We start from the raw sequence: 22,018 nt of genomic DNA on the forward strand, positions 1-22,018 counted from the left end.
ACCACACACAAAACACAGGCTCTTTGTTTCAAGTTTTAATCAAAGCTTTTATATAAGATTATTCCTGCATCTTCTCAATAGTTTCTTCCTTGTATTTGCCCTTTTCCTTTCCTACTTGGCGAGACTTGGCTTTCCGTTCAAGGATCTTTTTGCGGTCTTTGTCCAGTTTTAGCCTAGTGATAACTACCTGCAGAAAAATAAGAAAAACACTCCCAAGCTTTAAATAATCACTAAAACACATGGGAAAGCCCAACATGCAATACCATTTCTCACACCTGGGGTAGGTTGATGCCTAAATAAGAGTTAACTTTTAAAAAATTCCAGAAATTACTCTTTAGCCATCAAACCTGGCTTATTTACTAATTTCCTACCAACAAAGGAGAAAAAGGCAAGATGGCATCAATAATTCTTATCATAGCCTCTTCTGTGCTTCATTATAAAATGTGTTTTTCATTGAGAAATAAGATTCTGCTCTTCTCACTCCAGTTTTACAAGCTGGCATATACATTCGTTTCTAAAGTAACTTCAGGCTGGGTGCGGTGGCTCATGCCCCCAATCCCAGCACTTTGGGAAGCAGAGGCGGGTGGATCACCTGAGGTCAGGAGTTCGAGACCAGCCTGGCCAACATGGTGAAATCCCTTCTCTACTAAAAATACAAAAATTAGCTGGGCATGGTGGCACATTCCTGTAATCCCAGCTACCTGGGAGGCTGAGGCAGGAGAATCTCTGGAACCCGGAAGGCGGAGGCTGCAATGAGCTGAGATCATCCCATTGCACTCCGGCCTGGGCGATTGAGTGAAACTCATCTCAAAAAACAAGCAAACAAAACAGTAGGTGTGGTGGCGGATGCCTGTAACCTAGCTACTCAGGAGGCTACAGCAGGAGAATTGCTTGAACCCGGGAAGCACAGGATTGCAGTGAGCCGAGATCGCACCACTGCACCAGGTTGGGCGACAAGAGCAAAACTCTGTCCAAAACAAAACAAAACAAAAAAAACCCCACCCCAAAACAGAAAAATATAATAAAGTAACTTCAGAATTTTAATGTTAGAAATTAAAGGTATCCATACATAATTCCACCAGAAAAATCTTTAGTGAGAATATGACAATATAGATCTTATTCCCACAGTTCAAATCCTAAAAGACATCCAAATTATGATAAACTTTAGTTTTGTGAAGGCAAGGAAAGGGTGAAGAGAGGCGCTGGAAATACAGCATGCTGACCGAACAAAAATCTCCAGTTGCTGAACTCATATTCTAGTATAGGGAGCCTGAAAACATGTACAAATGAATCGACATCACTTTGATAGAGAAAGGCGGCAAGTGTGAGGAGGCCGAGGGGCTTTGAGTGATCAGGCAAAGTCCTACTGATAAAGCTACATTTGAACAGAGACCTAAAGTGCTAAGCAATTTATCTATGGATAGGTATCTGGAAGAGAACAGCAAGTTGCAAGGTTCAAAGGCAGGCAATTATCAAGTTTCACAGGTGTGTTTCTCACACTTGAATAAGAATCAACTGGAGGGCTTATTAAAAACAGACACCTGGGTCAAAAGCCCTAATTTTGCCTCAGTAGGCCTGGGCTCCTAGAATTTCTAATTCTACCAAGTTGCTAGGAGGCGAGCAGACTAGAACATACAGAATGGAAAAGATGTCAGAAGTAAGGGAAGATCAGTTAAGGTCTTTTTTTCCCCGAAATGGAAGTCTCGCTCTGTCACCCAGGCTGGAGTGCAATGGCACAACAGTGGCTCACTGCAACCTCCGCTTTCCAGGTTCAAGTGATTCTCCTGCCTCAACCTCGCAAGTAGCTGGGATTACAGGCGCCCGCCACCACACCTAGCTAATTTTTTTGTATTTTCAGTAGCGATGGGATTTCACCAGTTGATCAGGCTGGTCTTGAACTCCTGACCTCAGGTAATCTGCCTGCCTCCGTCTCCCAAAGTGTTGGGATTACAGGCGTGAGTCACTGCGCCCGGCCAAATCAGTTAAGGTCTTACAGGCCAATGTGATGGCAAAGGGCAGACAGAATTCTAGGTATTATAATGAGACAGATCGTATAGACTGATGTGAGGTATATAATAAATCAGTCAAAATGACATTTTTGGTTGGACAAGGCAGCTCATGACTATAATCCCAACACTTTGGGAGGCCTAGGTGGGAAGATAGCTTCTGGCTAGGAGTTCGAGACCAGTGCCTGGGTAACACTACAAGAACCCGTATTAAAAAAAATGTTTAATGACATTTTGGTCTAAGCAATTAGGAAGATAGAGAGCTGACATACACTATGATGGTTTGAACATGCCAAGTTTGGGATACTCATTAGAAGATGATTACTGAGTTACTAAAAGATCGACTGTCACATGCTGCACTGACATGTGCAGTACAAAAAGACAATCTGCTACCAGATTGGTGACTTTTTTTTTTTGAGGCGGAGTCTCGCTCTATCACACAGGCTGGAGTACAGTGGCTGGATCTCAGCTCACTGCAAGCTCCGCCTCCCGGGTTTATGCCATTCTCCTGCCTCAGCCTCCAGAGTAGCTGGGACTACAGGCGCCGCCACCTCGCCCGGCTAGTTTTTTGTATTTTTAGTAGATACGGGGTTTCACTGTGTTAGCCAGGATGGTCTCGATCTCCTGACCTCGTGATCCACCCGTCTCGGCCTCCCAAAGTGCTGGGATTACAGGCTTGAGCCACCGTGCCCAGCCCAAGATTGGTGACCTTTAAAACAACTTTTCTGGTGTTGGGAAGCGAAAAATATAACTGGAGTAGGTTAAGGAATGGGAAAGTCCTTGCTCTTGAGAGATACATACTGAAATAATTACAGGTAAGTTCACGATCTTTTTTTAGTAAATTCACTGGGGGCGGAGAAAATGGACATAGAACACGTAGCAAAATTTTAATAGAGAATTCTAGGTCAGAGATATACAGATGTTTTACTCTACCAGGCTTTTGACTTCTCTGAGGCTTAAAAATTACATTTATTGGCTGGGCGCGGTGGCTCATGCCTGTAATCCCAGCACTTTGGGAGGCAGAGGTGGGCGGATCACGAGGTCAGGAGATCAAAACCATCCTAGCTAAGGATAACACGGTGAAACTCCGTCTCTACTAAAAATACAAAAAATTAGCCGGGCATGGTGGTGGGCGCCTGTAGTCCCAGCTACTCCGGAGGCTGAGGCAGAATGGTGTGAACCCGGGAGGTGGAGCTTGCACGCCACTGCACTCCAGCCTGGGCCACAGAGCCAGACTCTGTCTCAAAAAAGAAAAACCAGGGCCAAAGTGCCATTTCATCTTACAAAAACCTACTTCCCAAATTTTAAGATCTATGAATTATTGATTGTTAATCAGCTTACTAATAGCCTTTGAAGAAAAAACACATTTAATATACACGATGGGATGAGCATGGTGGCTCATGCCAATAATCCCAGCACTTTGGGAGGCTGAGGCAGGCAGATCACCTGAGGCCAGACCAGCCTTGCCAACCCAGTGAAACCTTTGGCCAACATGGTGCAATTTTATAGTAAAAAGTACAAAAATTAGCCAGGGGTAGCGGTGCATGCCTGTGGTCACAGCTGCTCAGGAGGCTGAGGCAGGAGAATCACTTGCACTTGGGAGGCGGAGGCTGCAGTGAGCAGAGATTGTGCCACTGCACTCCAGCCTGGGTGACAGAGCAAGAACCTGTCTCAAAAACAAACTAACAGAAACATAATGACCATTAAAGACACTCTGATTTCAGAAACATTTTAAATGTTATTAGAATTTTCAATAGAAGTGCAGTAGTATTTACTTCAAGATATATTTTTTTCCAGCACATGTGAAAAACCAAGGACTATTTCTATGGGCTTGCTCTGTAAACAATCACATGTCAACAATAATTGCCATAATTTCCTTCTCTCATTCTCAAAAACACCTACCTTGCTGGGGTGGATGCCTACATGGACAGTTGTGCCATTAGCCTTTTCCCGCTGCACCCGTTCAATGTAGATAACATATTTCTTCCTGTAAACCTGGACTACTTTGCCAATTTGCTGACCTTTATAGTGTCCTCGTACAACCTAAGTGCAAATTCAGAAGTAAATATTTGAAGAAAAGATGAACCTTATAAATCAAGTAAACGAACTCATGCATACACCATTCACCCTATCATTATATTAAAAGGTTAAAAAAAAAAGAGTTCACTTTGGTAACTTGTAGTTAAGTTGACGAGGAGTTTGTTACTCCATCTCAAAAGCAGCAACAGACCAAGAGTATTTAAATCTGAACCCATTAATGTGTTCAACCTAGTGCTAGTCACAGGGCAGCAACAAATGCTTAAGGGAACAAACCAATTCTTTCCCAAAGGTTAACGGACAGGAATCCTAGTGGTCCTCAGTTTGTCAGGACAAGTGTTTCTGAACAGATTCTTCTTCCCAGTTTATGACTTTCTTGCATTGATATGTATTGAAAACAGAGATGACTGTTTTCAAGGTCTACTGGCAAGTTTAGCACTACTACTATAGCAGGGACCAACAGCTGTTCTCAACCCACACTGTTCATTTGTGAACCCATTACATTTTATTTAAATAGCATGAAAAAACATTGATGATGTGTATGTAAATGGCTTTAGAGACTGCCTGAATTCTTTAATCACTAGCTGCACTACAGATTACACCTAAGGGTCATTTATAGAAACCTTCACCTAAGTAGATCCAACAAATTATTTACCTGTAAGCACCAACGATCACGTGAGACTACGCTTCATTACAGCTCCTGAATCTAGATTTGGAGCAATTCTGTTTACTGGTCCTCAACTGCCTCTTCAATGACCAAACACTGAAACCTCCTTTGCAAAAATTGCAACAGTGAGAAAATGACAGCAGTTAAAATCTGACCTAACTCACTCCATCTTGCTTCTAACCTCCAAGACGGCCTTGCTCATTCCTGGACATAGACTAAACTAACTCCTTTGGGAGGACCTTAGTCTACAGTTTAACTTTGAAACAAACCCCGTTCTTGCCTGGGAACCAGACTGCCTTTGTAGGACTAACAAATTGGCTGGAAGACTAGAAATTATGGTCTAGGCAGCTACGGGCCAAAAGATTCTAAATTTCCCCAACTGCTCCTAGGGATAACACATTGTAAAGCCTAAGATTTGCGTGGTATTTTTTTCAGACCCTGCACTGATGGATCCGCTGGTGCCACCCAGATCACTAAACCAGCTCATCTGATCTTGTGGTCCCCATCCAGGAACCAACTCAGAGCAAGAAGACAGCTTCAACTCCCTATGCCTTCATCTCTGATGTGACCTATCAACACGCCCCACTCCCTGGCCCCCACCCGCCAAGTTATCCTTCAAAAGAACTCCAGTCTCCAAGTTTTCCGGGAGACTGATTTGAGTAATAAACTCTGGTCTCCCGTTCTGGCTCTGCATGAATTACCTCTTTATTGCAATTCCTGTCTAGATAAATCAGCTCTATCTGGACAGCAGACAAAATGAGCCTGTTGGGTAGTCACAACGTATTGATAAAAGGATAATCCCAAGGCAATGTTCTGATTATATGTCACCTAATTATGGCCACATCATCTGACGTTTGGGAAAATTGATTTTCGGGCATGATCCCCAGGAACTGGAGACAAACCTGGACAATAAAGTGAGACCCCGCTCTACAAAAGCAAAAGGTCCCACATGGGAGCATCACTTGAGCCCAAAAGTGAGCTATGACCATGCAACTGCACTCCAGTCTGGGTAAGAGTGAGACCCTGTCTCAGCTGGACGCGGTGGCTCACGCCTGTAATCCCAGCACTTTGGGAGGCCGAGGTGGGCAGATCACGAGGTCAGGAGATCGAGACCATCCTGGCTAACATGGTGAAACCGTGTCTCTACTAAATATACAAAAAATTAGCCAGGCGTGGTGGCGGGCGCCTGTAGTCCCAGCTACTCAGGAGGCTGAGGCAGGAAAATGGGGTGAACCCAGGAGGCGGAGCTGGCAGTGAGCTAAGATCGCGCCACCGCACTGCAGCCTGCAGCCTGGGCGACAGAGCAAGACTCCATCTCCAAAAAAAAAAAAAAAAAAGAAAATAGAGATTTTTACCTAAGAATACAATTAAAAACTGAACAGCGGCTTATTGTTTTTCGGTCCCTGGCTCATCTCGCCACTCTTTGGGAGGAAGAGTCTTAGAAGCATCTTTCTCAGGAATGCAATCCCTCTTCTAAGCTAAGTGCGTGAAATATCCATCAAGACCACGAGAACATGTAGGGATACACACCTGAACTTCATCATCCTTTCGGATGGGCATAGATCGCACGTTGTACTTCTGTCTCAGCTCTTTGGAAAGAGGGGAAGACATAATCTTCCTGCGAATGTGGGAAGGTGCATTGAAATGCCTTTTGCGATTCTTGCTTCGGTCGGAAGTCACAAAGGGATTAAATTTCATTTTGGCTACATAAAAAGTTAAAAAGGCTCTTAAATGACCAAAATATCATCCAGTTTCCAAACAACCGCAATGATTTTATCTTGATAGTCTAGAATAATCACAGGAACTGTCATGTTCTCCAACTTCAATAAAAACTGCTTGATCAGAAGGGCCTATCAACCGAAGCTCGAAACTTTATGTTTTATTCGGGTGTTTTCCGTATATGTTTTCGGACTAAAGACTCTTGCATCAAAAACACGTGTCCCAGTTATAAGACCTTTTAGTTACATTCTTCCCAACTCCTCAAGTAGTGCCTGAGGGAATCAAGACTGGACTTACATCTCTGCTGAATTAGGGCAGAGCAGACCGGCAACACAATTCTCTCTTAACTATAACCTCACGTTTTAAAAGGTACAATCAACGTTCATATTCTACGGGCTTAAGAGTGAATACATATTTAGCTCCTCCAAAATGAGTAAGGCCCTCCATCCCGAACCTGGAAAAGCCTGCACACGTCTCGGGTCCTAAAGTCTCCCAATAGGGAAGTGTGGTCTGGAAGTTCCGTGAAGACTTTACCGAGAAGTTACTTAGAGACTATTCTCTAGGAAACGACATTGCCCAGACTCGAGTCTATTTCCACAGGCTCCCTTTCCTCAACTCATTTTCGAGTCCCCAGATCCCCGGTCCCTCCATCCCTTTCCGGTCCGGCGGCCCTTGATTTAAGCGACCAACAGGTAAAAAAAAAAAAACATCCCGGCCTCCCCTTCCTGGCTGCTACTCGGCCGACGGGAGACTCTCGGGACCCCCGCGATCAGAAGCCACCATGCCCAAGAACGGATGGCTGTGGATTACACTCGCTTGCCCGCTGAATCCTTACCCGCTCCCGCTTCGGTGATGGCCGCAAAAGGGAAAAGAACTATACGCTGCTTCCGGTTCTGTAAGTTTACGAAAGAGCTCGCGAGACCTTTGTCTCTTGGAGCGAGAGGGGCGCGGAGTTTGAGGGCGAGCAGTAAACTGGGAAATAAATTTATGGCTAGTGTCACCTACTGGCTAGGAGGGGAACTGCGAGGAATTGCAAAACTCTCTCTTCCGGGTCCTAGTGTCTGTCTGCCTTCCGAGACCCGGGTGCTGTCGCTGAATCCTCTGGGAAGGGTAGTCCCCGGGCGAGTGGCGAAGGCTGCTCAGGGTCCAACTGCCCCTGGGGGTGATGAAGGAACGAGCGGCCCCAGGAGACCCCCTGGTACCTTCACTCCCAGGTGCCGGGGGGGCGGGGGTGACCGGCACCCCCTTACCTTGGGAAGGGCATGCCCTGCTTCTGGCCGCCAGGAGGCGCGGGGACGCCGGCTGGCCGGCCGGTCGCCTGGGTCCCTGCACTCACCGTCCCCGCCCGCCCGTGGCGTGGGCGCGGCCAGCGTGCCGGTCCTTTAACGAGCTCCATCGCGACGCCGGCCATCGCCCCTGCACTTCGGCGTCTGCTGACCGCACCGCGGGGCCCGCCAGAGATTCGGTTCTGGGTGGCGGGGAGCCTTGCGAGGACCGGGGCCACCGATCGCCCCCACGCGGAAATAGGTCCAAGGCCGCGTTTCTAAGGCGCCCCCAGTGCTGCGAGAGGTGCTGGTCCAGACCACGCTTCGAAGGAGCCAGGCGGGAGGGGAAACCTGCAAATGGTTTCTTCTTTTCCTTCCTTTCCTTTCTTTCTTTCCTCTCTCTTTCTCTCTCTCTCGCTCTCATTTTTTGTCTTTTTCTTCTCGCTCTTGTTGCCCAGGCTGGAGTGCAATGGCACGATCTCCGCTCACTGCAATCTCCGCCTCCCGGGTTCAAGCGATTCTCCTGCCTCAGCCCCCCTAGTAGCTGGGATTACAGGCGCCCGCCACCACGCCCGGCTAATTTTTGTATTTTTAGTAGAGACGACGTTTCACCATGTTGGCCAGGCTGGTCTCGAACTCCTGACCTTAAGTGATCCGCCCGCCTCGGTCTCCCAAAGTGCTGGGATTACAGGCGTGAGCCACCGCACCCGGCCCCTGCAAATGGTTTCTGAGGCAGCCGCAGTGCAGCAGGCACCCGTGCTGAATGGCTTCTGCTGAATGAATGACACAGGTGTCACAGTGACAGAGGACACGCGTTTCACAACAATACCGAAGATGTAGTGAGCCTGCTGGGTGTGGGGACGCTCTTCTCTACACTTTACATCATGAATTCTTTTAATCCACAAAATGGCCCTGTTGTTGCTGGTATTACTGTCCCCATTTTACAGATTGGGCAACTCAGCCACAGAGAAATGAGAGGAACTCGGTGCAAGGTTATTCAGGACCCGCAAGTCACAGGGAACCCGTGCAGGCTGGCTCCCCGGCCTCTTCTGGGAACTGTATATATAGCCCCAATTGGTGGGGGACCTCATACCCAGGACTGCCCAGAGGATGGTCAGCACGAACATACGTTTTCATGATTTAAAAATAATTGTGTTCTTAAATATGTTCTGAAGGAAGTAGCCCTACATTCTATTCATAACTGAAAAATTCAGCAAGAATTCCTCTGTTGCGACTCTCTTCAACAAATATTTACGAGGCATCTTTCATGAGCCAGCCCTGAAACTGATTTGGGTCTGGAAGTCCTAGGGAGCTGCGGAAGGTACCGGCCTTCCTATCTTGCCTGCCCTTCTGGCCTTCACATTGTCACTTCTTCTCTTTCTTCCTACTGTCCTGACTAGTTTCCCAACTCTCCTCCTGTTCGGGTATCCCCATCGTCTTCCTCTCTTCCCACCAAGGCCCTCTCTGTTTCCTCAGCCTCGTATCCTCTGCTGACACCCTACCCTCCCAAGCCTTCCTTCCTTTCTCCCTCTGTTCAATACGAGTCTCAAAATGAAACCTTCAGGCCGGGCATGGTGGCTCACACCTGTAATTCCAGCACTTTGGGAGGCCAAGGCAGGCAGACTTGAGGTCAGAAGTTTAAGTCAGAAGTTAAGGCCAGAAGTTTTAAGACCAGCCTGGCCAGCATGGCGAAACCCCATCTCTACTGAAAAAACAAAAATTAGCCGGGCATGGCAGTGGGCACCTGTAATCCCAGCTACTTGGGAGGCTGAGGCAGGAGAATCACACAAACCTGGGAGGTGGAGGTTGCAGTGGGCAGAGATCTCGCCATTGCACTCCAGCCTGGGTGACAGAGCAACATTCTGTCTCAAAAAAAAAAAAAAATAATAATAATAAAAAAACCTTCAGCCCACCGTCCGTACAGCATGATGCTTGATACAGTGTGAAGGTTTGCAGGGTACAAATTGTCCACACATGCAAATGCAAATGACCAGTAGCCTCGTTAGAACATCCCTTTCTCTGTTTTTTTTTTTTTTTTTTTTTTTGAACTGGAGTCTCGCTCTGTCGCCCAGGCTGGAGTGCAGGTGGCACAATCTCGGCTCACTGCAAGCTCTGCCTCCCAGGTTCACGCCATTCTCCTGCCTCAGCCTCCCAAGTGACTGGGACTACAGGCGCCCGCCACCACACCCGGCTAATTTTTTTGTATTTTTAGTAGAGATGGGGTTTCACCATGTTAGACAGGATGGTCTTTTTTTTTTTTTTTTTTTTTTTTTTTGAGATGGAGTCTCGCTCTGTCACCCAGGCTGGAGTGCGGTGGCGCGATCTCCACTCACTGCAAGCTCCGCCTCCTGGGTTCACGCCATTCTCCTGCCTCAGCCTCCCGTGTAGCTGGGACTACAGGCACCCGCCACCACGCCCGGCTAATTTTTGTATTTTTAGTAGAGACAGGGTTTCACCGTGTTAGTCAGGATGGTCTCGATCTCCTGACCTCGTGATCCGCCCATCTCGGCCTCCCAAAGTGCTGGGATTACAGGCATGAACCACTGCGCCTGGCCGTCCCTTTCTCTTAACACGCGTCTGTTGGGTGCCTTGCCCTCACCCTGCAGCCTAGTCTGACTGCCCTCTCCCTCGCTGCCCACATTCCTCTTCCTGGATTTGAGAAAGGTCCCTTTAGGATCATTTTGAAGCTCCAGACACAGCAAAGCAGGGGTTATAGCTAGATTCCACACCTAGAGTTGCTTGGACTCAACTTTTTTCTAGACACCAAGCTGTCAGGTTTATTCATTCATTCACTCATTCTACAGATATTTCTCCAGCTCTTACTGTTTACTAAATTCAGGCACTGGAGATACTAAGATCTGTAAGATCTAGCCTCCCCTGAAGGAGCACTTTGTTGAGGGGGAGACAGATGTGACCAGATAAGCATAAGGAAGTGTCACCGATGGGACGCTTTGTGGGGGATGGGGAGGCAGCGTTGGAGCCGGCAGTTCCCCTGAGCAAGGAAGTGGGCACGTCTTCAGAAGTAACCCTGGAACTCTACTGTTTCTAAAGAGCTAGGTAGGAGTTTTCCAGGTAGATGGGGTGGAGTGGGGTTTGGGGGTGGGGGGAGTGTGTTTCAGGCGGAGGGAGGCTTGTAAGCAAAGGCCCAGGCCTGCACGCCACTGCGTATTGGGAACTGCAAGTGGTTTGTGCTGAGAATGAGCTGCGGAGTGAATCTGTCCTGGTAGGAGGAGGATGAAGAAAAGTGAGGAGTTGTAAGGATGAGGCAAAGTTGTTTATTGTGTGTCCCTGAAAAATGACTTTTTTTTTGAGACAGTCTCGCTCTGTCGCCCAAGTTGAAGTGCAGTGGCACGATCTCGGCTTATTGTAAAGTCCACCTCCTGGGTTCAAGCGATACTCCTGCCTCTGCCTCCCGAGTAGCTGGGATTACAGGTGCACGCCACCATGCCTAGCTGATTTTTGTATTTTTAGTAGAGACGGGATTTCACCATGTTGGCCAGGCTAGTCTCGAACTTCTGACCTCGTGATCTGGTCGCCTTGGCCTCCCAAAGTGCCGGGATTACAGGCGTGAGCCACTGCACCTGGCCCCAAAAAGGACATGTATACTGACAAGGAGGTCAAAAGGAGATAGCAGCTGAGTGGTCTTGTGAGTCACACAGGGTTCAGTGAGGGGAGAGGTTACAGAACTGTTTCTGAGGGGCACAGAGGTCTCTAATATGCCCGCTCAGGATCCTGGCAACCCTCGTCAGGGTCCTGCTGGCAATGCTGTGGATCTTTAAGCTTGCCTGGTAGGCTCAGACTGTGTGAGTGTGTGTTACAGTTAAAGGTTATTGGTTATTATGATGATGGGAAGTGGCTCTGTGTGTGTGTGTCTGTGTGTGTGTCTGTGTGTGTGTCTGTGTCTGTGTGTGTGTCTGTGCGAGTGTGTGTGTGTCTGTGTGTGTGTATCTGTGTCTGTGTGTGTGTGTCTGTGTCTGTGTGTGTGTCTGTATGTGTGTTGCAGGGGTTGGGGTGCCTCTGGACAAGGAAAGGAAGAGAAGAGCAACTAAGTTTAACCCTAGGCATCCATCCCTCTGTCTGTCTGTTTATCCATCCATCCATCCATCCATCCATCCATCTATGTAACGGTATTGTCCTGTAGTGCCCTGACCCCATGATGGTTGCTTAAAACGAAAGATTTTATTTGAAAACAAAGAAGAAAAGAAGAGAAAGGGGAATCAAAACAAGCACATTCAATGACGGGGCCCAGAGAAATGCTCAGGAACTCAGGAACGCCGAGAACATTACCCTTTTAAACCTTACTCCTTGGGCACCTATTAGCATAAGATGTCACACCTCTAACCAGACAAACCAGCCCCACTAAGCCAGTAGCTGACACTCGAACCACAGGACAGGTGATTTGGCAGCTCTTGAATGTTCTTGGGGCGATCTTACCTGGCAACAGGTGTATGCACTGAAGATATCTTTAGCTTCTAATAGTTTTTCAATTCAGTTTTTGAATGATACATTTACTTGGTTCAAACATCAAAAGGTATAAAAGGTAAAGTAAGGCCAGGCGTGGTGGCTCATGCCTGTAGTCCCAGTACTTTGGGAGGTCAAGGCGGATGGATCACGAGGTCAGGAGATCGAGACCATCCTGGCTAACACGGTGAAACCCCGTCTCTACTAAAAATACAAAAAATTAGCTGGGTGTGGCGGTGGGTGCCTGTAGTCCCCGCCACTCGGGAGGCTGAGGCAGGGGAATGGCGGGAACCCTGAAGGTGGAGCTTGCAGTGAGCAGAGATTGCGCCACTGCACTCCAGCCTGGGCAACAGAACAAGACTCCGTCTCAAAAAAAAAAAAAAAAAAAGGTAAAGCGAAAACTCCCCTTCCCATTCCATCATTTTCTCATCCCTTTCCATGGCTAGTCAGAATTATTAGTTTTTTGTACATCTTCCTTCCCTCCCCCTCCCTCGTTTCCTTCCTTCCTTCCTTCCTTCCTTCCTTCCTTCCTTCCTTCCTTCCTTCCTTCCTTCCTTCCTTCCTCCCTCCCTCCCTCCCTCCCTGTCCACCCTTCTTGTCTTTCTCTTTTCTTTCTCTCATCAAGGTCTTACTCTGTTGCTTAGGCTGGAGTACATTGGTGCAATTGTAGCTCACTGCAGCCTCCTGGGCTCAAGAGACCCTCCCACCTCAACTCCCTGAGTAGCTGGGGCTACAGAGGTGTGCCACCACACCCAGGTAATTAATTTTTATTTTTTTTTTATAGAGATAGGGTCTCGCTATGTTGCCCAGGCTGGTTTTGAACTCCTGGCCTCAAGCGATCCTCCCACCTTGGCCTACCAAAGTGCTAGGATTATAGGTGTGAACCACCGTGCCCTGCATTCCCTCTTTTTTGATGCATAAGTAAGCAAATAGGAATGTAAATTCTTATTCCCCCACTTTCTTTCTTTTTCTTTTTCTTTTTTTTTGAGACAGAGTCTTGCTCTGTCTCCCAGGCTGGAGTGCAGTGGTGCCATCTCAGCTCACTACAACCTCCGCCTCCTGGGTTCAAGCAATTCTCCTGCCTCAGCCTCCCTAGTAGCTGGGATTACAGGCGTGCACCACCATGCCCGGCTAATTTTTGTATTTTTCGTAGAGACCAGGTTTTACCATGTTGGCCAGGCTGGTCTCGAACTCCTGACCTCAGGTGATCCACCCGCTTTGGCCTCCCAAAGTGCTGGGATTACAGGCGTGAGACACGGTGCCTGGCCTATTTCTCGCTCTTTCTATACAAATTGTAGTATCCAGTATCCAGTGTTCCACACCTTGCGTTTCCTCGTTTTCCATTGTACCCTGGAGACATTCCGTATAAGTTCATTGAGTCCTTTCTTGTTCTTTGCTCTTTTCTTTTTCTTTTTATACAGCTGCATGATATTTCCTGGATCTTAAGATAAATAACCAGTACCCTATTGATTAGCATTCAGGGTTTTTTCCAATCCTTTGTTTTTATAAACAGCACTGCAATTATATAGCATCATTTGTATGCTGCTGCCCATACATGCAAGTATATCTGTAGGATGTTTCTAGAACAGGAATTACTGGAGCAAGACAGAAATTTTGGTAGATAATGTCACATTGCTCTTGATAGGGATTTTAATAATATGCATTCCCACTAACCATTCCCCTGCCTCCCTCAGCTTCAGTAGCAGAGTGAGTTATGAGACTTCCAGGTTTTGACAAGCTCATAGGTGAAAAATGGCATGCCAGCAGAATTTTAATTTTAATTTAATGGCATTCCAGCAGAATTTTAATTTTCATTTGCAAGTGTGGTTGAATAGAAGTGTAGGAGCCATTTGTGTTTGTATTTCAAACTTTTTCTTTTTTTTTTCTTTTCTTTTCTTTTTTTTTTTTTGAGACGGAGTCTCGCTCTGTCACCCAGCTGGAGTGCAGTGGCGTGACCTCGGCTCACTGCAACATCCACCTCCCAGGTTCAAGCGATTCTCCTGCCTCAGCCTCCCGAGTAGCTGGGACTACAGGCACGCGCCACCATGCCTGGCTAATTTTTTGTATTTTTTTTTTTTTTTTTTTTTGAGACGGAGTCTTGCTCTGTTGCCCGGGCTAGAGTGCAGTGGCCGGATCTCAGCTCACTGCAAGCTCCGCCTCCCGGGTTCACGCCATTCTCCTGCCTCAGCCTCCGGAGTAGCTGGGACTACAGGCGCCCGCCACCTCGCCCAGCTAGTTTTTTGTATTTTTAGTAGAGACGGGGTTTCACCGGGTTAGCCAGGATGGTCTTGATCTCCTGACCTCGTGATCCGCCCGTCTCGGCCTCCCAAAGTGCTGGGATTACAGGCTTGAGCCACCGCGCCCGGCCAATTTTTTGTATTTTTAGTAGAGATGGGCTTTCACCATGCTGGCCAGGCTGGTCTCGAACTCCTGACCTCGTGATCCACCTGCCTCGGCCTCCCAAAGTGCTGGGATTACAGGAGTGAGACACCGCGTCAAACTTTTTCATCTAAAGTGAATTGTCCTTCAAGTCCAGGCTCGGAGCTTCCCACATACATTGCAAAGTCTCTGGAATCTTTGAGAAAATATATACCTTTATTTTAAAAATAGCTTTTGGCATTCTCTGAAAATAAAAGAAGTTGCAGCTACAGGTCACCACTGAACAATGTGAAAACACTGAGGGTATTTTGAAAGAAACTTTTGGCAAATACGACAGAATCTGAAAAGACTAGAACCAGGTTCCCAAAAATACATGACACTGTTTAAAACAGCCTGGCTGAGGTTAAAAGAGACTCATTGGAGTGTTTGCAAATTTAACATTATTTTTATTCCTATAATAAATATTTTCCCCATGGAATCCATCTGTATCCCTTCCCCACAATAGCACCTGTGCTCTTCTGTATTTTTTTTTTTTTTTTTTTGAGACGGAGTCTCGCTCTGTCACCCAGGCTGGAGTGCAGTGGCGCGATCTTGGCTCACTGCAACCTCTGCCTCCCGGGTTCAAGCGGATATTCTGCCTCTCTCAAGTAGCTGGGACTACAGGCATGCGCCACCACGCCTGGCTAATTTTTGTATTTTTAGTAAGACGGGGTTTCACCACATTGGCCAGGCTGATCTCGAACTCCTGACCTCGTGATCCACCCGCCTCGGCCTCCCAAAGTGCTGGGATTACAGGCGTGAGCCTCTGCACCCGGCCACTTCTGTAATCTTGAAATGAGCACAGAGAAGCCCACAAATGCTTTCAAAGCAGGCTTCGCTATGTCCCAAATATCCCCTGTAGTAGGGCCCAATTCCCCAGCGGTCCCCAGATGACCGCCACTGCAGGCATTTAGGAACTAGATAAAATGTAGACTGCTATTTCTTCCCCCACAGACAGCAAATTGCTGAGAGGGGTATAGGTTGGGGGAAGTTGGGAGAGCTCAACCGTGGGCACAGCTGGGTGCAGGCCGCCACTTATTTGAGATAATTGCTGGAGGATTTTGTTGTTTTCCGTTGAAAGGCGTTGGTTGACTTACGGACCTCAATAAACAGCCAATAGCTATCCCCGAATGACTCAGGCTAGACCCAACCTGAGGCTCTTCATAGTCCCACTTGGGGGCCCCAGGCAAAGAGACCTGGGGAGCAGCTGATGGCACCTGGGCCTCAGCATTCGTCAGTTGAGATGGCGGCGTCCCTGACAAGCATAGCTGTTTTCCTCCCCACCCTTCCTCACCCAGCCCAGCCTGGCAATCCACCTAGGAAACTGGCCCAGCTGGTGTGGCTTCTGAATGAGTGGCTGGGTCATGAGGAGGAGGACCAGCTGGGAGGGAGGTGGGAGTCCCCAGGGGTTCGTTTGCCCACATAGTTCTCAGCTGACTCAAGGCTCGCCTGTCAGGCTTCCCCTCCACTCCCTGCCACCCTTGAGAACCCTAGGACTCAAAGTTTGGATCCCTCCTTGGGCCTGGAGGGCTCAGGGAGACCCCTGGCTCCGTCCGTGGGGCACTCTGCTAGGGTGGCGTCTATCAACAAACCCCTGTCTCTAGATCTGGCCTCAGCTCTCCGGGAAGAACAGTTTCTGTTCATTCTCCCAGAAATTCTGAGGCAGCCTCTGAGATCAGCTTCTCCTTCAGGGAAGCCCTTCTAAGCTGGCAGGTTGGGGACAGGGAGGGCTTGGGGATGGGGTACTGTGGTGGAGGTCAGGGGTGAGTGCTGAGATTCTGGGCGCCCCTTCTGTCTGTTCCCTAGGGCAAGCCACAAATCCTGGGTGGGAATTCTGGCCTGGAGGATCCTGCCATCGACCACCCAGTAGGACATCTGCCGGCAGGGCTTCCTTGTCCCTGGAGGGGCCCACCTGGCTTTGGGCAGGACACCTGGCAGGTAAGGTCTGCCGCTCAGGGCTGGTGAGCCTGCAGGAGGGCAGTAACCACCCATCTTCCCAGCCTAGATGGAAGGGGAACGCATCTGCTGAGGATTCACGAGGGGAAACACGCTGCGCCCATGCAGTCAGCTCCAGCCTCCCTGCGGGGGTCGGGGAAGCCCAGGGCCCTCTCTGTGCCCAGGACCTCCCCTCTGCCTGCCCGCGTGCCCTTCGGAGCTTGGTGGCACCAGGGCTGCCGTGGGGCCTCCCGTCCCACCCCAGGCCACGGCCAGCCCGGCGGTCTCCCTGCTGTGTGCCTCATGCCCGCTTCCTCACCAGCAGCACCCAGGGCAGGATGGCGGCCACCACGGCCACCACGGCGATGAGCGTGATGAGCAGCAGGGCCCGCGATCGGCAGCAGAAGGCACGGGCGGAGCGGGGCGCCGGGGAGGCCTCTGAGAGCTCTGCCAGGCTGCGGCGGGGCAGCACGCTGTCCTGCTCCCCCAGGGGCATCCCGTGGCGGCTGATGACGAAGATCTGCGACTCCCGGGGCAGGCTGGGCAGCAGGTCCAGGGGGAGCTGGGTGCTCTGGCCCGGGCTGCCCGGCGGCCTGGCTTGGCCCGGGGGTGGCCTCCAGGAGGAGGAGGAGGCGGCCAAGGGGTTTGTGTGACCCAGGCTGTCCAGTGGGGGCACGGAGGGCAGGGCCACAGGCACAGTCAGGGTCTGGGAGCTCTTGTCCAGCATGGAGGGCCAGCGGGAGCTCTTCTTGCTGAGGAACGTGACGTAGCGGCAGATGGGGCAGACCAGGGTCCTCTGGACCTGCCCATCTATACGGGTGGACAGCAGGTACTTGACCAGGCAGTCATGGCAGAACACATGGCCACAGCTCAGCGTCCGACTGGCGCCCTCCAGGTCCCGGAACTTCTCGTAGCACACGGGGCACTCGCTGCCCGAGCTGTCCTTGCTCTCCCCTTCTGACATGGCCACTGGGAGATGGCACACTCAGCTGTGGGCGGGAAGGGTCGTGAATATTGAGGCATTTCCCTCTTTCCCCTCCCGTCCTAACTCCTACCTACACCTCTGCCTCCACTGCCTCTTATCCCCTCTCCCTGTCTTCCACTTCTCTCTTCCTCCTACTCTTGGCTCTTCTGCTGCTCCTCCTCTATGGCCCACCTGACTCAAACCTAGAGCCCAAGACCCTTAGGAGGAGAGGAGTAGATGCTTCTGGAAGCAAGAATTGGGAGACAGAGAACCAGAGAACCCAGTCACACTGGACCCCAGGAGGAGGTGTGTGGAGTTCCTGATGTCTCACCTCAATCACCATGTACACACATGGTGAGGTCACTGCCTCACGTCTTCCTGCTTCAGTGACGGAAGTGAAGAAAGGAAGTCCCTGTTACCAGGGGAAGCAGGTGGCTGAGAAGAGCACGCACAGACCTAGTCTAGTCTCCAATTTGGGCCTGCACCCAGAGTGGCCATTTTCCAGAAAAGCCTGTGCTAGTCTCAACCTCTGCCCTCACCTGGGGTTGGCGGGTCCACTGGATTTCCTCCAGCCATTGGATTGCATTCCTCTGTGCTAAGTGTGGCTATAAAGCAATGACTGTTTAAAAAAACAAAGCTCAGAACTTACACATTCAAATGCCTGCTGGCCTTCCACACAGTCACGTCAGGAAGTTTTGGGTTCATTCCCTCACCTGCCACAGCTCAGTCATTCTCCAGATTCTTCTTATGGGGCTGCCTGAGGCAGTGAGAGAAGCATCTGATCAACCTTGATGGAGACAGAATTTTATCCTTTGAGAATATGTCTGATATTTTGGGAGTAGCCAGAAGTCACTGGGAGCCAAGTCTGATAGGAAAGTAAATGAGTGATCAAGTGGCATGATAGTTTGAAATCAAAGCTACGGAGTCACTATAAAGTAACAAGATGATTTCTTTTTTTTTTTGAAAGGGAGTTTTGCTCTGTCACCCAGGCTGGCGTGTAGTGGCACGACCTCAGCTCACTGCAACCTCTACTTCCTGGGTTCAAGAGATTCTCCTATCTCAGCTTCCCGAATAGCTGGCATTACAGGTGCGTGCCACCACCCCTGGCTAATTTTTGTATTTTCAGTGGAGACAGGGTTTCACCTTGTTGGCCAGGCTGGTCTTGAACTCCCGACCTCCAGTGATCCGCCTGCCTCAGCCTCCCAAAGTGCTGGGATTACAGATGTGAGCCACCGCGCCCGGCCACAAGATGGGTTTTAAACAGAATCTGAGAGCAGATTTGTTTGATTAAGTACATGGCTTCCCAAGTCAATGGCTTTGAAGGGAAACATCCACTGGGGTGTGTGGTGAGCTCCAAGTGTCCTCACTGAAAAGTTCTCAGTGTCACAACTGAGTCGCCTAAACTTATCTAGAACGGTTTCTTTAAAAGGAACCATGATTCCTTGTTATTGCTACTTTCTTCCATCCATGACAGAGACAAAAGACTCCTGGGTACACTGATAAAATAGAGCTGCATGGCAGCCCCCAGACCTGAGAGATGACATAATGAGAACAAAATCAATGTATATGAAGGACAACTGTTAAGATCACAAATCTTTCAGAATCTCTCCCTCTCTTGGCTTGGCTCCAAATCCATTTTGCCGAGTTGAAAATGTCCCATAGTCTAAGAAACAGCAAAAATATTTGGAGGTGGGATAAGGAATCTGGCATCCTGGAGGCAGCCCCCAAACCTCTTTGGGAGTTTCCAGGTTTGGTCTTTGAGGTGGTCAGTGTGGCCCCCAGGATGGGGCTGGGGGTTCAAATCTTTGATCTACCCATTACTGTCTGTATAAGCTTAGCCAAGTTGTTTAACCTCTCTGAGTCTCAGTTTCCTGTCCATAAGATGAAATTGATAATAATGGTACCATCTTCCTTGGAGAGTTGTTGGGGGAATTAAGTGAGCTAATGTGAGTCAAGAGTCTGGCTCAGAGTAAGTGCTCAGTAAATAGCAGTTGTCATTATTAAGACAGGCCATGTCCTGTCACCTATTCTCCCAAAGGGGACTTGGAGACCCCTGTTACAGCTCTTGAGGCAGCCACAGCATTTGCCTTCCTTTCCTTCCCTGTCATCCCCAGATGTTCCTTAGTATGTGGATGATTAAAAAAACGCACCCCCTTGACAGAGGGCAGCTCATTTCAAATTAGAATAACTGAACAAGATGACAATGGATAAGATAAATGATGGGTGATCGATAAGAGTTTAAATGGTTATTCCAATGTTTCTTAGTAGTTTTTTAACAACACATTTGCAAATGTTTATGCCAAACAGCCATTATAATCAGGATGGCCATGATTTTCTTAAGTCAATCAACTATTAATATGTTTCATTGCATTTCATAACTCCCCAAAGTGTATGACGGCAAGAGTTCCATCCTTCTATCCATCCATCCATCAGTCTAATTATTCAACACATATTTATTGACCACCTGAGGTACTGAGCTTACATATTAGGGGTAAGTAGTGGTCAAGGAAGTTCTTATAAAACTTTAGAGCCTAGTGGACATTTATAAATTTTCTCAAAAAATATACTTTTTTGAAAGGAGAATTGATGATCAATGGTTTAAGTCGTTTGGAGAACTGAGAAGTAGAGATCAAGGCTGACAAGAGAAGACGAGCAAATAAGGAATCCTAGAGGGAATAAAGGACTTTAGAGATCACTTAGTTGAAGTTCCTAGTTTCAGAGATGAGCAGATCCATGTCTAGAGAGAGGGAAGTGACTCGCCTGAGGTCACCGGTGAAGGTGATGGAGGGGGAGTTAACAGAGACAGAGGAGATTCCGTAGATGGTAGAACATTGTGAGAATCAGCTGATAGATTGGGTGAGTAGGTATTAGCCAAGTTAGGAAGCACCATCCTCCTTGAGACAAGCAGGGAAAGAGGAGGAGAGCCTGTACTTTTCATCCGAGTTAGTGGAGAAGTAAAAAGGACCCAGGGAGTGCAGAAGACATCCCAGCCCCATTGATGGCTTCTCTGGGCAATCCTTCTCCCTTCCAACGATGGCCTCTCTGGGCAATCCTTCTCCCTTCCAACGATGGCCTCTCTGGGCAATCCTTCCCTCTTCCAAACATGGCCTCTCTGGGCAATCATTCCCCCGTCCAACGATGGCCTCTCTGGGCAATCCTTCCCTCTTCCAAACATGGCCTCTCTGGGCAATCATTCCCCCGTCCAACGATGGCCTCTCTGGGCAATCCTTCCCTCTTCCAAACATGGCCTCTCTGGGCAATCCTTCCCCCTTCCCGTGCTTCCAGAGAGCCACGCCATTCACACCTGGACAATGCTACCTCCTTCCCTACCTTCTTGCTTCCCTTTCTCAGTCTTTCCCTGACCCCTCCCTCTTTGCCTCTCTCCCTTTCTGAATCCCATTCCATTCTCCATCCTTGAGTTCCTCTTAAGGCCTGATTCTGTTTGGGTGCTGGGGTGAGGGAGAGGACAACAGAAGAAGTGCAAGGAACATACTCTAGTTTGAGCACAAACAAGTTCGAGAACGATGCAGTAAGTGCCAAAAGCATCCCTATTGGTGCCTTAGGAAAATGAGGAGAGAGGAGGGCTAGAAGGTCTTCCTCGGTGAAGTGGGACCAGTATTGAGCTAATAATAAATAATTACAACAGCGACCATTTATTGAATCCTAATTGTGCGCTTGGCATTTTGCATCCCTTCCTCATCTGATCCTGACAACAACGCTGGGAGGTAGGGAGTGTCTCCATTTCATAGACAAGGGAACTGAGGCTCAGAGCTGAAGACTTTGTCTTCAGACTTTGGTCAAAGGAACAGAAGAAATAGCACTGACAGAGAAGTAACTACCCAAACTTCCTTCCTCAGAGTGACCCTAAACTCTGGCCACCTGGGAGGCAGGGGGAAGGCAATGGCTGGCCCAAGGGAGCTGACCTCATGAAGCCCCAGTACTGAGACTCCCCCATAGCAGTAGCCCATTTCCAGGACAGGGTGACAGAGGCAGGTGTCCCCACCCCAGCACAGAGCCTGTGGGATAGAATGACACTTCCAGGCACCTGGGATTCCCTCCTGGAGCCCCAGTGCAAGGTCCTACAGCTTTAGCTGTGACTACTTCCTCACCCACAGTTATCTCTTCTCTCTCCCTCTCTTTCAATTTTTCTCTCCCTCATTCTCCTGCATCTTTCCAATGTTGGCAACCTTCCAACATTGCCAAGCTCCTTCCCCACCCCCAGCCAGGCCCCTAGACTCACTTTGGCTGGGACCAGAGAGAGCAGCATCCACCTTCTCTCCTGGGGCCTCCAGCAGATCTGAGCCACCCCGAGGTGCTGGGCAGCAGCACGATCTCCTCTTGTTGCTGTCCGTGTGACCGCCGCCGCCGAGGGATTCCTAATGACAGAGCAGGTCGGGAGGACAGCGCGAGGAAGTGAATGTCGCCCAACCCGTTTGAGGCCAGGAGGCTTTGGCGTTGCCCAGGGGGTTGGCAGCTGCTGGAGTCAGGTGATCTTGCTGAGGATGCCAGGAGAGGAACCCCTAGCCTGAGGAGGAGCCCAGGGGTG

General features: G+C 49.1%; 2 protein-coding genes across 3 annotated transcripts; both read right to left on the bottom strand.

The window, feature by feature from the left end:
* Positions 1-20: 20 nt before the first annotated feature.
* RPL26 (ribosomal protein L26) lies at positions 21-7,446 on the bottom strand. 2 transcript variants are annotated; one of them, XM_030923424.1, is made up of 5 exons: positions 7,435-7,446; positions 7,265-7,322; positions 6,241-6,413; positions 3,909-4,049; positions 21-187 (listed from the first exon to the last, which is right to left on the bottom strand). In XM_030923424.1, exons 3-5 carry the CDS (start codon positions 6,406-6,408, stop codon positions 59-61), a joined length of 438 nt encoding a protein of 145 aa, XP_030779284.1. In that variant the 5' UTR covers positions 6,409-6,413; positions 7,265-7,322; positions 7,435-7,446; the 3' UTR covers positions 21-58. The 2 variants fall into 2 exon arrangements, with proteins under 2 accessions (XP_030779284.1, XP_010360742.1); XM_010362440.2 differs by lacking the exon at positions 7,435-7,446 and having other exon boundaries at positions 7,265-7,339.
* Positions 7,447-15,264: 7,818 nt separating this feature from the next.
* RNF222 (ring finger protein 222) lies at positions 15,265-21,813 on the bottom strand. Its single transcript, XM_010362442.2, has 3 exons — positions 21,713-21,813; positions 18,122-18,259; positions 15,265-17,497 (listed from the first exon to the last, which is right to left on the bottom strand). Exon 3 carries the CDS (start codon positions 17,470-17,472, stop codon positions 16,810-16,812), a length of 663 nt encoding a protein of 220 aa, XP_010360744.1. The 5' UTR covers positions 17,473-17,497; positions 18,122-18,259; positions 21,713-21,813; the 3' UTR covers positions 15,265-16,809.
* Between the last annotated feature and the right edge of the window lie 205 nt (positions 21,814-22,018).

Source organism: Rhinopithecus roxellana, chromosome 19, assembly GCF_007565055.1.
Source record: "Rhinopithecus roxellana isolate Shanxi Qingling chromosome 19, ASM756505v1, whole genome shotgun sequence".
Taxonomy (NCBI): domain Eukaryota; kingdom Metazoa; phylum Chordata; class Mammalia; order Primates; family Cercopithecidae; genus Rhinopithecus; species Rhinopithecus roxellana.